This window comes from Euleptes europaea, chromosome 18 (genome assembly GCF_029931775.1).
Source record: "Euleptes europaea isolate rEulEur1 chromosome 18, rEulEur1.hap1, whole genome shotgun sequence".
NCBI classification, from domain to species: Eukaryota; Metazoa; Chordata; class Lepidosauria; order Squamata; family Sphaerodactylidae; genus Euleptes; species Euleptes europaea.
The window spans coordinates 9,866,486-9,883,771 of record NC_079329.1 but is presented as its reverse complement, the minus strand read 5'-3'; the positions used below and the strand labels follow the sequence as shown (position 1 = coordinate 9,883,771).

Here is a 17,286-nt window from a genome sequence, read left to right as displayed (position 1 = left end):
CACACCTCCTCCTCCTGTCTTCTGGGTCCCCCTACCACAATAAGAGTGTCCCTGGTGTTGGCCACCATCTTGGTCCTTGGCTGAAGGGAGGGAGTACCTGGGGAATGTGCTGCCCCCTATCCCTCCTCAAAAGTACGTGTCTTGCAGCACGGACGCCGTTGGAGCTTCCCCATCTTTTCCTTCTTCGCTGGGCGGCGGAGGAGCCGATTTGGGTTCCTTTTTCCTCAGCGACAGTTTCCGTTCCTTCTTCAGCCGGGCTTCCTCTTTGGCTCGCTCCTTTTGCTGCTTCCTCTCCCGCTCTTTCTCCTGCCTCTCCCGCTCCTTCTGCAACTTCCGCTCGCGCTCCCTCTCCTGCTTTTGCTTCTCCTTCTCCAGCCTCTCTTGCTTTTCCCGCTCCTTCTCTTTCCGCTTCTCCTCTTTGTTGCTGCCCCCGAACGTCTTGGGGCCACCGAGGGGCATGTTGTTCCCTGTTGGGGAGGGCAAGGCCGGGTGGAGCCCTTCAGAAACCACCACCTGGCTTTGGGCTGCCGGAGGGGCCGGAGAGGGAGCCACGGACACCGCCAAGGTGCCCACGGAGTGCGCCGGGGAGAAGGAGGGGCCGCTTATGCTGCTGTAAGTGACCCTTTGCTTCAGGCTTGTGAGGCTCAAGAGGCTGCTGCTGCCCGAGAGGGGCGGGTTCATGCGGTGGCGCTCCTCGAGGATGGCTCGTGAGCCGTGGAGCCGCCGGGAGGGCTTATACTGGAGCTCACCCCGCGTCTCCCGCCACTTCTTCAGCTGGGTGCCGTTCTCTCGTTCTATGAGGGCTTCGGTCACCGGGAGATTCGTCACCTGGTCGAAGAGGGAGATGGAAAGAGGGGTGAGGAAGAATGGGCCTGGTGGCATATTTTTCTACCACAGCCTCCCACTGCTCGCCAAGCACACCTTTGCCTGGCGCCACCCCACACATACAGTGGGGAGCTGGCCTGTTCATGTGGTTCAAAGCCGCTTTAAAAAACAACAGAATTTTGAGTGTATTTGTTTCAGATTTAAAATTAGTATGGCCTTGTGTCTGGCCGTGTAAATGTTGTACCTGATGTTTGAAGATCTTAAACCCCTGTTTTGAACAGACAAGGTCAAAATCTATTACATTGCCAAGAGGCTGCTTACTGCAGAATCTAATGTATGGAAAGGATGTCTGAAACCCACAAGCGTTCCTTCTGAGACAGGTTTCTAGTCCTCATGACTGCCAACAAAAATGTAGAAATTCAACGGCTGATGATGACCCAGAAACTACACTGATCACCTGCCATAAATGGTCCTGGCCAAGTTTGGAATGACCAACACTGGTGCCATAAGGGTCCAGGAACCTTTGCTAAAAATGAGGGTCTTTCTTGGGAATACCCGCCTTATCCATGCGTCTTCAGCAGTGTCCTGTCAGAACAACTGGTGCCCAGTTGTTTTCTGTTGTCCCAGAAGGTCAGACCAGAACCAACGGGTTAAAATAAAATCAGAAGAGTTTTCATCTAGACATTAGGAAGAACTTTCTAACAGTTAGAGCGGTTCCTCAGAGGAACAGGCTTCCTTGGGAGGTGGTAAGTGCTCCTTCCCTGGCGGTTTTTAAGCAGAGGCTAGATGGCCATCTGTCAGCAATGCTGATTCTATTAACTTAGGCAATTCATGAGAGGGAGGGCATCTTGACCATCTTCTGGGCACTGGGTGTGTGTGGGGGAGGCAGTTGTGAATTTCCTGCATTGTGCAGGGGGTTTGACTAGATGACCCTGGTGGTCCATTCCATTCCATTCCATTCCATTCCATTCCATTCCATTCCATTCCATTCCATTCTAGAACTTCTACACTTGAGGTCATGTTTTCAGCCCAGGACCCAACTTTATTTATTTACTATTATTTGCATTTATATCCCGCTGTCACTCCCAGCAAGCTGGGCTCCCCTCCGGCTTCATCCTGCTTGCTTCTCCGCTTAGCACATCGTCCCCGCGTCAGAGTTCTCACCTCATGGACCAGGTAGTCCTCTTGCATAGTCTGGACTGGCAGGTTCCGCAGCTTCTCCATCGTCTCGTACATGCCCTGGCACGAGCGCAGCTTGTCTACTGAGCCCAGAGTGTTCCGCAGCAGCACCAGGCCCACTCGGAAGATTATCTTCACCCCTGTGGGAATCACAAGTTGAGAGGGAGAAGAGTGACACAGGCTATACACCGGGGGGGCGGGGGCAGGGAGAAACCTCTTACCATGTGAGAGGGGAGGGGAGGAAAGAGAGGTGGGGGAATGGGCATAAGGCACCTAGGAATTTTGCCAGGGGAATGGTTGTATTTTTCAGCGAATGTGTTATGTTCAACCGTTCCCATGTTTTGGGTGCATTAAACAACGAGGGAGCTACCAGTTTGGATTGTCACAGACTTTAATTTTGGAGCATCTAATGTGTTAGTTGAGCTGAACAATGAATATATGAATCTAAAACATTATATGTATTATATGAGTACACAATTACATTTGATCTGAGATTTACCTTTTGGTCATAGTTGCTGTAATTTTGCTGGTGATTTCCAGTTTCCAGCACGAGGTTATGTTTTTTCTAACTTAGGGGAATGGACAAAGCAGATCCCAGGCTCTCTTCATATCACTTTAGGACAACCGTGTTAAGCATGGGATCGGGTAGCCTAGGGATCTAGCCGCTCCTCTCTTTTTGTAAAACAAGTTCCTTGGCCTCAGACTACAACCAGGTCAGCAGTGTCTTGGGACCCTTCCTTTTATTCAGCGATGGGAGGGAAGTTCAGGAAGGGAAATGGGGGGAGAAATCCAATTTCTATAAAAGAGTAATTTTGTCTCTGGGCAGGCCACTTTCTTTGGGAGAGGGGGGAAAGGATGCCGAGTGACCAAACACACATTGCTTTATGGGAGCTGAAGAATGAGTCTCACCTTCACAAAAGAACATGTCCCAAACGCGCAACACGGAGCACCAGGGCAAGGTCCGGGAGAAGATGCACATGAACCACTCGGTCATATACAAGATGGGGTCAATCTTGTACCTCTTCAGGTGGCGGTAGGCGAGGGGGGACACCCGCCGTAAGAGAGCAAAGAAGATCTCCCCGTCCAGCTGGATTGCCTCCTGCACAAGACACGTTCGGGATGAAGGCAGGAAGCAAGGTCAGAATTAATCGTAGCTCTTCGGTGTCTAAATCCACATTCGGGAAGCAAAATACATCAGGAGCTAAGATTCATTCTGGCCTTGCCTACAGAGATATCTAGACCAGGAAGAGCAACAATCTGAACAATGATTTTTGATGGTCCTGATATATTCCAATAATTCAGTGGGACTTATCCAGTTAATCGACTGGCCCGACTTGTGTGTGTTTTAAAGCTTAAGTTAGAGATGTTGTGTTTGAATAATTTTACTTTATTTTAATAATTTGTACCACTGAGGAAGGCCGTGTGGCCGAAATGCATTCGGTTTTAATGAATTTTTAAAATTATTTCTATTGGATTGAAGCCTTTTCCCAAAGCAGAAATCCAGTGATGGGGGAAAGCGTCACTTGCTGATCCCCACCTGCTCTGCAGCTGTTAAAAGCACAGATTCTTCAGTCACAGAGAAACCCAGGGGGCTGAAATCAAACAGACAGCCCCCCTCCCCGTGCCTTATATGAAAAGTTGGTTTGGTTTAATTAACTCTTAACACACCTTCGCTCCTGCTGCTCATGTTTTCCCAAAGAGTTGTACATAAAACAAGATTGGGGGGAAAACCCAAATCAGGTTATCTTTTTAATCAATTAAGCAACCCGATTACTTAGTAAATGTGGCATCTCCTCTTTCAAACTAGGTTAATCTTTACAAGACGGAAGTCAGATTTGTCCATCAGCTGCTGTGCACAAGACGTTATAAAACCAACACCCGGAACCTGAGCACACAGTGAATTTGCTCTCTGCGAGAAGACCTCAGGTTGACCGGCGGGGGTATACACATGTGTACGAGAGAAAGAAAATCAGGTTGAAAACAAACTAATAATTTCAAAAAAACTCAAGCATGTGATTTGGTCTTAGCAGAGAAGTGAAACAGGTTAAAAAAAACAAGGCATGTGTGTTCTTCTTTTAAAGAGTATATGCTTGGACTGCTGAACATTTCTAATCTAGAGACCTCCTGACCTCTTCCCGGGGGCTCTGTCCTCCAGAAGGACTCTCCTCTCTCTAGAAAACAGAGCGCAACAGAATTTTAGGGCACTCTCCTCTAGGCACAGTTGTCCCCAAGAGGAAGAAGCAGGAAACCTCCCATCTGCGAAGGATTTTAGAACAGCACAGAGGGCATTTCCCTTACGAAGTACTGAAAGCCACAAATTCCCCTTCCTTCCAGGAATGTGGTCACACTCACCAGTCCGGCACTGTAGTACCCAGGGAGATATTTGTCACAGATTTGCACCAGACACCAGAAAGCATGCTGGGGAGAGACCAAGACAGACAGAATATTTAGCAGGAGCCATCTGGACAACCACTCTCCTTGCACAATCCTAGCTTGCTTCCCCGCCAAAGGCAATCAAGTGCTATTAAGTTCTGGCAGCTTAGCCTTCGATGCTGGGGCCATCCTCTCTCCTATCCTGGCTACCCCATTTCTTGGTCAACCCTGGGCAGATACGTGCTGATGTCCCCACAAAAGAAATAAACACAGGACCACTACACTTAAAGAAACAGGGTGCCAGTCATGAACAGGTGTGGGCCTTGTTTAACTAGACTGACCACCACTTGGCTGCAGGCGCTCCGGTTCAGCTATGGGGGAGCAGGATCCAAACCACACAAGGGAGAGCCTTCAAGAGGCAGAAGTTCAGTGGAGAAGGAGCCACTGGGTAGGCCCGGTGCCACGCCCGAGGAGCCCAAACCTTCTGGATTCAGCACAGCCACCCTTCACACCGATTTCAGACAGCTACCATTCGCTTGCTACATTGATAAACTGAGGGTCTTGGGTTGCTATCTACACATTTCCACTACACCCCACACTTTTGGGAGAGCACCTGAACTTGGCAATGTGATTGGGCAGCTCCTCACCTCTGCGGGCATATTCATCAGCAAAACTGCAGCGACGGGTGCCTGGGCTTGGCAGTAGCCTTCCTCCGGCCTGTAGATCGTGTAGGCTTTCAGGATGCGGAAGAGGTCCTGCTGCCTGCGTGTGTGTGAGAGAGAGAGGAGGATGGGAACCAAGAATCCTTCCCCACGCTCGAGAGGGTGCCCTAGTCCAGGTGTGGACCATGAGGCTCAGAGGAGCATTTGAAGATATTATGTGGGACTTCAGCCTCTTGGAGGCGCCATTTCCAACCCAGGACCCGCCTAGTGAAGAAGCATACCAGTCTTGGGTGTGGGTGCTGTAGGTTTGAGCCTGGCCCTCTGCTTCTTTATGGGAGGGGCCTGTGGCTCAGGGTTGGAGCATCCGCTTTGCACGCAGAAGGCCCCAGCTTCAACCCCTGGCATTTTTTTGAAGCAGCCCCAAATAGCCCAACTTAGCCCAAGCTCGTCAGAACTTGGAAGCTAAATAGTCGGCCATGGACAACACTTGGATGGAAGACATCTAAGGAAGTCCAGGGTTGCTACACGGAGGAAGGCAACGGCAATCGCCACACAAATGGGGTCGCCATGAGTCTATTTTGACTTGACGGTGCGTTGTTCTTCTTCTTATTAATTGGGCCTACGACTGCCAGGGGATGAAGCAACAGTTACAAGAGTCAAGCAGGCATACCTAGTACACCTTCTAGTTCACCAGATGGGAGCAATCTAGCATGGGGGAGGTGTGTCATTTCAGAAGGTTTTAGAAAAGCGCTGGGACCTCCCAACTCTGGATGGCGCCATGTCTGACCTCGTGTAGCGACACCTTCCCCTTCCTCCATTCACTCACCCGTGGCCTCCCCGATCGACAAACAGCTCATGTAATGGGAACTGCCGGTGGAGGTCTTTCTCAATCACATCAAGCCACTTGGGGTCTCCAGCTTGGCGCTCCAATTCCTAATGAAAAAAAGGCAGATAAAGAGGGAAAGGCTGAGATCTTACCTCTGTTTTCGAGCCAAGGCATTTACAGTGCTATCCTAAGTAGAGTTATAGCCTTCCACGACCACTGACCTTAATGGACTCAGAAGGGTGTAATTGTGCTTAGGATGGCACTATGTCTCCTCTCCTTAGTATAATTCAGAGATGTGACAGCCCAGAAGAATCTGGAAATAGCCACATTTTTTTTCTCTGAGGCCCTTTCCCCCAATTATTTTGAGCACAAAAAATACCCATCTTGTCTTTCTGGAATGAACAAAATGGTTTTTATTCAGAATGCGTAGTATGCCTCAAAAAACCCAAAAATAAATCTCCTGACTGCACCACTGGATAATGAGAACTCCTGTGTATAATGCAGACACATACCATATATTTTCAAGGCATATGCTGCTTAAATGAGTAATTTTGTCCGTGTCCTGACCTGGACGGCCCAGGCTAGCCCCATCTTGTCAGATCTCAGAACCTAAGCAGAGTTGGCCCTGGTTAGTATTTGGATGGCAGACCACCAAGGAAGTCCAGGGTCATGACACAGAGGCAGACGGTGGCCAACCACCTCTGTTCTTCTCTTGCCTTGAAAACCCTACGGGGTCACCACAAGTCATCTGCGACTTTACGGCACTTTCCACCACATGATTTTGTCCACAATTAGTCAGCTATACTGTAATGGGTAAAAAGAGCCCCGTGGCGCCGAGTGGTAAAGCTGCAGTACTGCAGTCAGAAGCTCTGCTCAGGACCAGAGTTTGATCCCAAGGGAAGTCAGTCTCAGGTAGCCGGCTCAAGCTCGACAGCCTTCCATCCTTCCGAGGTCGGTGAAATGAGTACCTGGCTTGCTGGGGGTAAAGTGTAGATGACTGGGGAAGGCACTGGCAAACAAGTAAAACAAAGTCTGCCTAGTAAATGACGGGATGTGACGTCACCCCATGGGTCAGGAATGACCTGGTGCTTGCACAGGGGACTACCTTTACTGTAATGTGTAAGATGAATATAACACTGAACTATCTAATACTGTATTAAGTTTAACTCATCATCCAGATGTGCTGATAGCCCTACTATACCTTTGTTCTTGTTTATTACAAAATTTGCACTCTCTATTTTTAACCTTTATTTTTTCCAGCCTCTCAGATGTCAAAAACTAAAGTGAATGTGCTAAAGCAGCAAAGCGCCGCCGTAGTCATCTCTCTCTCTCTCTCTTTAGTATCTGGTATAATCACAATTTTGTTTACAGAAAACTATAGCATTTATACTTCTAATTTTCATACATGTGCTTAACAGCGCAATTTCTTTGCTAGCTGAATTATAAACGATGCGTTTTAAAACAGTAAAATAAGTTCAGCCTTGACAAGTAACTAAGCATTGCATCCATCTCAAATTTGCCCCAAATTTCTCTTACCTTACCCCTCAAAAAAGTTTTCCCATGGCTTTAATATTTCCAGAAATTTTACATCTCTAGTATGATAGTTCAAAAAAAGATGCTCCAAAATACCTCAAATTTCCCCTGATTTTGATCCAGGAGTTCCTTGCTGTTTGAGAGAAGCTGCCATGCTTTGCCACGGAGGGAAGAAGGAATCCCCTTCCGGCAACGCAATTTCACCTACAAACAGATGGAGAAGCGAATAAATAAATACAGGAAGCCAATAAGCAAGCAAGGTAATCAGCACACCAGCTGGGATCTTTCCTCATAGCATCCAAGAATGCAGAATGGATCTCCGCTCACCTTCTGGAATCTGCGCGACAGCCATTTGTCCCAGTTGCACAACATATCCAGCCACTTCAGTTCCCGTTGCCTGCCCACATCCACAGGGATGGTGCTCTCGCTGCAGAGGGAAAGTAAGCGAAGGAGGACATACTGAGCTGGGAAGAGGAGGACTGTAAGTTCTACTCTTATCCCAAGTTGAACATCCAAATGAGACATGCAAGAAATGTGCATACATTTGCTTGTTTGGCATAATTTATGCTGCTTCTGCCATTCATGGCAAGGGACATGCAGGGCACGGAACTGCTGCCTCCCCAAAGACCTTCTCAGCTTGTTCTCTGAGATTTCACCGGGGGCATGGCTACAAGCTTTTCTCCCTCTCCCATAAAACCAGAACGCAGGCTCACCGGCTTCTGAGACCACATGCACACACACACACCACAGTTTTAAAGCACCTAGCTTCCAAGACACACCAAATCATGCCAGTGAGATGACCAAGTTAAAGTGGAGGGTGATGAATTTAAAGGAGGCACTGCTCAACTAGCTAGGACTCAGGTTTAGCTGGGTCACAGGTAGCGTGTGGGGCAAAGCCAAGGAAATCAAACCAGCCCTTTGTGTGTGTGTGTGGGGGGGGGAACAATGTGAAAGATGTGCAGCTTCAGTCAAGAAGCCTTGAGGAACATGATTGCACAGAATGCGCTGGGCAGGGCATTTTAACAGAAATGCGGCAAGAAACAGGAAGTGTGGCTTGCCAAACAGGAAGTTGTGGGCCAGCTTTATTGGGGGGGAAAAAGAGCCAGGGAAGGAAGCAGAAGTCAGGGGGAAAGGGGATACTGTGTGAGGGCTGTGGGAGTATTCCTTTCCCACAGCTAGGCCTAAGAGAGGAAGCGTGTGGTTGACGCATCCAAGAGCACGGTGCTCTTCTTCCAAAGAACACTTCTAGGCCTCATCTTTCTCAAAGAGAAGAAGGGCTTGATCAACAAACTTCCACCCCATTCTCTCCAGGAGAGCCAGCATGGTGTAGTGGTTAAGAGCAGTGGTTTGGAGTGGTGGGGTCTGATCTGGAGAACCGGGTTTGATTCCCCACTCCTCCACATGAAGCCAGCTGCCCTGCTTTTCCTCTAAGAAACTCAGAGCAGCCTCAATGGGGTTACTGTACATAAGAACATACGAAAAGCTCTGCTGGATTAGACCAAGGCCCATCGTCCCGCAGTCTGTTCACCCAGTGGCCAACCAGGTGCCTCCAGGAAGCCCACAAACAAGACGACTGCAGCAGCATTCTCCTGCCTGTGTTCCATGGCACCTCATATAATGGGAATGCTCCTCTGATCCTGGAGAGAGTGGGTATGCATCATGACTAGTATTCATTTTGACTAGTAGCCATGGATAGCCCCATGCTCCAGAAGAACATAAGGCAATCCCTGCTGGATCAGACCAAGGCCCATCAAGCCCCGCAGTCTGTTCACCCAGTGGCCAACCAGGTGCCTCTAGGAAGCCCACAAGCAAGACAACTCCCTGTGTTCCACAGCACCTCATATAATAGGCATGCTCCTCTGATCCTGGAGAGATCAGATTGTACCCTCATATCAAGTGACACAACTGAGACCATTCAAGGTGATTATTATTTAGAATATTATTTAAAATGTTATCATATAGAATGTTGATTATTATTATATTCCACTTTTCTCCCCATTGGGGACTCAAAGCAGCTTACAACATAATTTCTCCTCCTCCACTTACAAGGAAGGTTAGGCAGAGACAGAAAGACTATATTACTGGCTCAAAGTCACTCAGCAAGCTTCCACTGAGATTCAAACCTGGGTCGCCCAGATCCTCGTCCAGCCTTCTAGCCACTACACTGTGCTTGCTCTTTAACTAATTTCCCATCAGACAGATGAGCGCTAAACCTTGGCCTTCCCTTCCCCAAAATCCGTCAGTCCAGCCACAGATCAAAATCCATGCCTAGCCATGAAGATCACTATGTAGACACAGACACACACCCATAAGAAATATTTCATAGCCTAAGATAAACTACGTACAGCACATTTTAACCATTGTTGAGGCACTGGGGGAGAAAGATTAACGCCTAGTGTTGTGGGCTTGACCTCTGATCAGTGCATCGGTCTATCTCATGTGACAAACAGAACAGGAATGTTCCTTAACAGTCGTAGGCATCTTCTTGTCCCTGAGGGTCAATGAATGGGTTTGGTCAAGTGCACAACAGGACCCAGAAGAGCCAGCTTCCTGCCTAGCAGGAGGGAGGAGAGAGATGTGTGTCTGAGTGTAAAGACCCTTGGTCTATCAAAGTCATCATTGCCTACTCAGACCGGCAGCGGCTCTCCAAGTTCTCAGGTAGAGATCTTTCACATCACCTACTTGCCTAGTCCCTTTAACTGGGGATGCCCGGGGATTGAACCGGGGACCTTCTGCTTGCCAAGCAGATGCTCTACCGCTGAGCCACAGCCCCTCTTTCAGCAGCCATGGTGTGGTTGCACCCACTACCCTGCGTTAGAATTCCAAAGGTGCCCACAGGCTCAAAAGGTTTGGGGTCTCCTGCTGTAGAATCTTGCTGAAGCTAAACCAGCTTGGATCTGTTTGAAGAGGAGGCAGGTTTGACCAGGAGAGCTACACCAGGGACTGCAGCTCTCACATGGATGAAAGCCACACAGGACAAGAGATGCCAGGGGGAGGGGGGAAACTGGTGAGCTGAGAAGAAAAGCTGGCAGGATCCAACCCAGCACCTGGTTGGTAGGCCTACATATAACACCTTGGGTTCTGCAAAAGACAAAAGGTGAGACACAAATGCAATAAGCGAACTACGGCAAATAAGTGCCGGAGAGTGGTTAAAATCTTCCCCAGGTGGTTTTCCCTTTCTTGGTTCTAACCCTACTGAGAACTGGCACATGAACACACATGAACACATGAAGCTGCCTTCTACTGAATCAGACCTTTGGTCCATCAAAGTCAGAATTGTCTACTCAGACCAGCAGCGGCTCTCCAGGGTCTCAGGTTTGACCAGGGTCTTCACCTACTTGCCTGGTCCCTAACTGGAAATGCTGGGGATTGAACCTGGGACTTTCTTCATGCCAAGCAGATGCTCTACCACTGAGCCACGGCCCCCCTCCATGGCTCTCCAGGGTCTCAGGCAGAGGTCTTCTCCTACTTGCCTGGTCCCTTTAACTGGAGATGCCGGGGATTGAACCTGAGACCTTCTGCATGCCAAGCAGATGCTCTACCACTGAGTCACACTCAGCTCTCCATTTCTTCCTGGCTACCTTCTTCTTTGGCAATCACCTGTTCTCAATATCCCGTTTTCCTCATGGGCTCCATAAGCAGCCAAAAGATGACGGAAGGTAGGCCAAACGGAACAGCGACAAATCCCCTTTGGACAAAACGTCGAAACAATTGGTTCTACCACCTCCCCCAAGCAAAGAAAACCATGCCCTGCTGCCCTGTCAGCTGGGGGGGGGGGAAGCCCTAATCCCCAACACAAACACACTTTATAACACTCTGCTGTTCTGCGGATGAACGAACACAGCAGACTGTGCAAAACCACCAAGAATACGTTCTTGTCAGATTAGCGACTGAAAGCAAATTCCATTCTTGAAATAGACGGCACAGATTAGGGCTGTCTGCACAAACGCGGTGGTATTTAAAAGGGTTTTTTGTTGGCAGGAGCGGGAATGGTTTTACGCCAAACATAAGAGCCGTCGTTACTAGCCGCCATCCACAGATCTTTCCTGTACGAATGCGTCTACCCTGCTTCTAAAATTATTACGCAAAAGGCCATTACCTCGTCATGTGGTGGCAAGCTCCATTAATTGATTATGTGCTGTGTGAAGAAGATCTGTATGCGCTGGAAGGGATCTGAAGAATGGACTGGACACACTCCCGGAGGGCAGGCCTAGCCACAGTCAACTGCCACAAAAGCTTCTCGCGTTCAAGAACAGGAACAAATCTAATTGCCGGCAGTCGGGGACAAACGACAGGGGTTGGCTACTGTGCCTCGGCCAGGCTTCGGGTTTCCCCGAGGCATCCGACTAGCTGTTGCGGGAGACAGAGTGCTGGTCCACACAGATTTCAGGTCTGAGCCAGCAAAGCCATTCTTACATTCTTAATTATATTACATCACTTACAGGGCCAGTGGGGGGGGGGGGGTTAGGATCAAACAAGGTTAACAAACTCCCAGGAGTCAGGAGATTTAATAAGGAGACTTGAGCATGTGGGGTTGTTGTTTTTTAAACAAGGAGAGTGTTTGAACACATGAATCTGCCTTCTACTGAATCAGACCCTCAGTCCATCGAAATCAGTATTGTCCACTCAGACCGGCAGCGGCTCTCCAGGGTCTCAGGCAGAGGTCTTTCACATCACCTGCCTGCCTCGTCCCTTTAACTGGAGATGCCACTGGGGATTGAACCTGGGACCTTCTGCAAGCCAAGCAGCAGCTCTACCACTGAGCCATGGCCCCTCCCCACAGTCCCCCCCCACTGAGCACAGCCCCTTTCGGAATAAGGACGGCTGCCAAATTCTGCACATCACAAGTGCAGCAAAGGTGCTTTCGGGACACCCACACTCGCACCAATGGCACGCAAGGCCCCCAACAATGCAGAGGTCAAGGCAGAGGTGTCGCCTCCCCCACCAGCCCATCAAAGCTGAGGCTCTTAAGGAGCCATGAGAGTTAAAGGACATCCCCTAAGCCTCCCATCAGCCAGCAAGGGCCAATGGTTCCACACTCAGGAATCCTTGGAAGCAGGACAAAGTATAATACCAGGCTCAGCCACATGCCTGAAGGCCACAGACAGTTGCAAACAGGGAAGTTTCTGAATCTACCTACCATCTCCTAGTAAACTAGGGAAATTTGGCAGAATGGCAGGGAAGGGAAGAACAGGGGCACGTTCCTCCTGGCAGAGATCAAAAACTCCTTGCTAGCAAAGACACGTTCTAATCCCCTGCTGCACAAATGTCATCGCAAAGAACATATAAACCTCGGCGCATTCGATCTCACAGTCCACCCCCTACCCAGACTGCACGTTGCTTTTGCTTAGGGGCCAGAGCGGTGTAGGGGTTAAGAGCGGTGGACTCGAATCTGGAGAACCGGGTTTGATTCCCCACGCCTCCACATGAGCGGCAGACTCTAACCTGGTGAACCGGGTTGGTTTCCCCACTCCTACACACGAAGCCAGCTAAGTGACCTTGGGCTAGTCACAGTTCTCTTAGAGCTCTCTCAGCCCCAACTACCTCTGTTGTGGGGAGGGGAAGATGTTTGTAAGCCAGTTTGATTCTTCCTTAAGTGGTAGAGAAAGTCAGCATATAAAAGCCAACTCTCCTTCTTCTTCTTCAGATGTTGCTGGCAACTGAGGATTGTGGTGGGGCGGGGGCAGGAAGGGGAGTGGTGCTGGTCAGAATGAGCAAATAGAAGCCAGGTGACATGTGTGAATGCACACCGGCCAAGAGTCGACTCCCAGGAAAACTCCTTCCACAATAATAGCAGGGGCAGACAGAGAGGACAAAAACAACACCTGGAAAGTGACCCGCCCCTTTCTCTGCCATGCCCCTGAGGGAGGGAGGGAGGGAGGGGGGGCTGCTGAGCCTGGGGGTGGCCACACATCTTGCCCGCCGGCAGCCACCACACAAATTGCCTGGGCTGGGCCCAGCGGCTCCTGTTGCACAACCTGCCTGCTACCACAACTTACCCAAACTTTGCCTGGGATGGGCCTGCCCAGGCTGAGCCCGGTGCCTGCCGTCACGTAACTCGCCTGGGCACTGCGGCCTCCCCGCCACTCAGCTGCCACTTGTGAAGAGCCGTTTCAGGGCTCAGTATAAGCAGCCCCCACCCCCGAACTTTTCCCAGTGGCCATAAGGACCAATCCACCTCCATTAGAACATAAGAACAGCCCTGCTGGATCAGTCCAGCAGTCTGTTCACACAGTAGCCAACCAGGTGCCTCTAGGAAGCCCAAAAACAAGACAACTGCAGCAGCACCATCCTGCCTGTGTTCCACAGCACCTAATATAATAGGCATGCTCCTCTGATCCCGGAGAGAAGAGGTATGCATCATGACCAGTGTCCATTTTAACTAGTAGCCATGAATATGCCTCTCCTCCATGAACATGTCCACTCCCCTCTTAAAGCCTTCCAAGGTGATCAGCCATCTCCACATCCTGGGGCAAGGAGTTCCTCAATTTAACTATGCGTTGTGTGAAGAAATACTTCCTTTTATCAGTTTTGAATCTCTTACCCTCCAGCTTCAGCAGATGACCCTGCATTGTAGTACTATGGGGGTTACTGCACTTTGTATTCCCAGCGATATATTAAGAATTTGAAAATGTTATAAAAAACATCGCTTTAAAAGGGTTTTTGGATACCACGGCTTATAAATGGTTGGAAGATGTCTTCACAGCTAAAGGGGCCAAACAAAGTGCGAACAGTATTTTTTATAACGTTTTCAAACTCTTAATACATTGGTGGGAATACATAGAAAGTGCGAACAGTATTTTTTATAACATTTTCAAACTCTTAATACATCGCTGGGACTACAAGTGCGGTAACCCCCTGTGTGTGTGTGTGTGTGTGTGTGAGTGAGTGAGAGAGAGAAGATTCTCCCTGTCCACTCTCTCCAAACCATGCATAATTTTATAGATCACGTCTCCCCTTAGCTTTGAACAGTCAAAGCTACTTGTCATTGTATGGAGTAATTGAAGGCCATATAGGCAGCCAGGCTGGGATGCACAGACCACGAAAATCAATCCATCCCATCTGCAAAGGGAGGCCAGGAAGTAATCAAGCAGCTCAATCTCTCAGATCCTTCTAGCAACTGGAGAGACTCGAGCATTACGTGTTAACAGCTGGAGATGCAGAGATCCGGTGTGGTTGTGCTTAATCCTCAGCCAGCTCCATATTGTGAGAGAGGAAATTCCCTGCTCATGCTTTTCTCCACTTGCCAACCCCACCAAACATATGATGTTAATCGGGCCATGCAGGAGGTAAAGCGGGGGACATTCTACTCTGCCCTACCCATTTAAAAAACCACAAAAATAATAGTCTAGATCCACAAAGCTGTAGGGAGTGCCAATTCTCTCACCCACCCCCCAAACCTCAAAGGAGTTTGGGACAAGGATTAGTTTGCAAGGAACACAAGAGCCCTCTGTCACAATGAGTAATACAAAAGAACAGTCAGCACTCTTCCAGTGGAGTCATACATCCAAAGGAATTATTTTGATTTCAGGCCAATGAGGGCGGAATCCAAGCTGAAGAGGAAAAAAAAGTGTTATGGAAAAAACAAAAAGAAAAAAACAGACAGCAATGAGATCCCAGTCATATTTGGATGGTGAAACGAGTCATTCAGCGAAGCAGAAGGATTCTACCAAAGTGTTACGGTTAAAGTTTGGAAGATACAAACCACTTGGGGACGCTGCCCAAGCAGACAAGAAGTCAGCGGTTCCTACCTAACTTGTACGACACTTTCCAGAACCACTGAAGGATCATAACTCGCCGCTCTCTGAAGCGGTTGCTAAATTTCTTAGTTACTTTGGCGTAACAGTGAATGTAGTTAATGAACGAAGGATTCAGGTTATATAATGGTCTCCCTGGCCTCTATATGGAGCATTAAAGTTGTTCTTGGTTATTATTTGTATAGGTCTGGCCAAAGTATGGCCATTTTATAACTGCCCTGTATTTTGTATTGGATGTCCCATTTTTGTACTTGATGTTTTAGCTACTATGCCAATAAATAAAGCTATGAATGAATGAATGACTTTCCAGAACCCCAGGAAGTTTTGCAAATTCACATAGTTTTCACATTTGGATGTTCAGAGAAAACTGAGTATAATAATTTGTTAACGATCACCCAACAAACTTTTTGTATGCCAAGTACGGGATACTTAAATAGGGTCACATGAACACATGAAGCTGCCTTATACTGAATCAAACCTTTGGTCCATCAAAGTCAGTATTGTCCACTCAGACTGGCAGTGGCTCTCCAGGGTCTCAGGCAGAGGTCTTTCACATCACCTACTTGCCTAGTCCCTTTAACTGGAGATGCCGGGAATTGAACCTGGGACCTTCTGCATGCCAAGCAGATGCTCTACCACTGAGCCATAGCCCCTCCAAAGGAAGAAGTCATTTTGCCTGCCAGGAGATGATCTCATAACCTTTCCCTCAATGCCAGTCATAAAACCGGCACCCCCCAAACTAAGAGTGATACCTTTCAAAAAACAAAAGCACAAAGCACCTGTGGATGATGCCTTAGGCAGCGGCCTTCCTGTCAGAGTAATAATTTGGCCACGGGTATTCCCCAACTTTGTGGTCCTCTGATAAATTGTATCCCCCATGCCACCTCTATAGAATGACAAGTAATACCCCCCTCCAGGGAAGAAAGGACATATTTTTCACTCCCAGTTCCCTGGATGGAGCAAACATCTTACCAAGCTTATCTGCCCCCTTATATCGCGTCTCACATCCCCTAAAGAGGGGGAGAACTACCATTATCATGCCAATACTTACACCGCATCAGAAAACTGGCTGCCCCCAAGGAAGCCGTATCTGTCGGTCTTACGGCACGCCACGCCATTGATTTCAGAATCAGAACCCAGAGAGCTGGCATCATCAGGATATCCAGGGCCGGTCAAGGACTCCATGGTACCGGACATAAGACTGACAGACTCCAGGTAGCTCATGGTGTCGGGAGCAGGAGGAGCCTTGGGTGATGGAGTGCCCAGGCTGGGCTGGAAACCCAGGTCTTGGGGTGGTTGTGAAGAGGACAGATCATAAGGTTCTGAGCCCCCTGGGCCAACAGGCGAAGTCTTTTCCGGCGGCGAGCCGGGGCTCGGCGCTACCACGACCACTGTCGGTGACATTGGTGGGACCGGGAGGGGCTTCACCTTGGCCTCCGTGGGCAAAGCCCCAGCTGATGACCTCATTCTGTCCTGAGGTGATGATGCCACTGACGTCCCGTTGACCGTCGCCACAGTGGGCCCGGGAGCCTCTGAATTCACCACCGGTACCGTCACTGCCGAAGATGCATCCTCCACTGGAATCCCGTCCATAGCTGCCTCTCCAGCATCAGATGCCACCTGTACAAGAGACGCCACATCACCAGTACCCCTGGCCACGAGAGACATCTCTATGGTCATCACGGTCGATGTGGTCTCTGTGGACACGCATGATAGTTCTGTCTTTGCGCTTGTGGGAATGGTCGCTTCTGTGGGTTCCATTGTTACCAAGCCGGCCGCTGCTGCCACGGGCGAAGTGGGCAAGGTGCCCACAGATTCCGCCGATGCCACAGGAGCTGAGCCCTGCCCCTTCAGAGCATGGAGCATCGAGCGGGGGGAATTGTACCGAGGAGGGGGCGACGGGGGGTCCCCAGAGCCCGTCTCCATGACCACTGGGGGCCCCTCCCCCCCAGAGGGGGAGATGTAGCCCAGCTGCCCAGCCAAGGCCTCCCTTTGGGGGGGGAAGGGAGGGAGCCAGCCGCCCCGCGGTCCCCCCCTCGCCCGGGTAGAGGTCCCAGCCGTATGAGAGGCAACCACCCCAGCCTGCGCGCGCATCTCCGGCCTCTGCGGCCCCCAGTTCAGCCAATGCGCA

General features: G+C 49.6%; 1 protein-coding gene across 1 annotated transcript; it reads right to left on the bottom strand.

Moving 5' to 3' along the window:
* On the bottom strand, positions 1 to 17,081 carry TBC1D10B (TBC1 domain family member 10B). The gene is made up of 9 exons (XM_056862994.1): positions 16,207 to 17,081; positions 7,726 to 7,825; positions 7,495 to 7,602; positions 5,866 to 5,972; positions 5,025 to 5,139; positions 4,357 to 4,422; positions 2,914 to 3,103; positions 1,990 to 2,144; positions 1 to 828 (listed from the first exon to the last, which is right to left on the bottom strand). Exons 1-9 carry the CDS (start codon positions 17,079 to 17,081, stop codon positions 127 to 129), a joined length of 2,418 nt encoding a protein of 805 aa, XP_056718972.1. The 3' UTR covers positions 1 to 126.
* Positions 17,082 to 17,286: the final 205 nt, after the last annotated feature.

Coding starts and splice junctions, on each gene's coding strand:
- TBC1D10B (XM_056862994.1), bottom strand. CDS start 17,081: ATGGAGACGGGCTCTGGGGACCCCCCGTCGCCCCCTCCTCGGTACAAT. Junction 5,973..7,494: donor AAAATCAGGGGAAATTTGAG/GTATTTTGGAGC, acceptor TTTTTTCATTAG/GAATTGGAGCGCCAAGCTGG. Junction 4,423..5,024: donor TGATGAATATGCCCGCAGAG/GTGAGGAGCTGC, acceptor GTCTCTCCCCAG/CATGCTTTCTGGTGTCTGGT.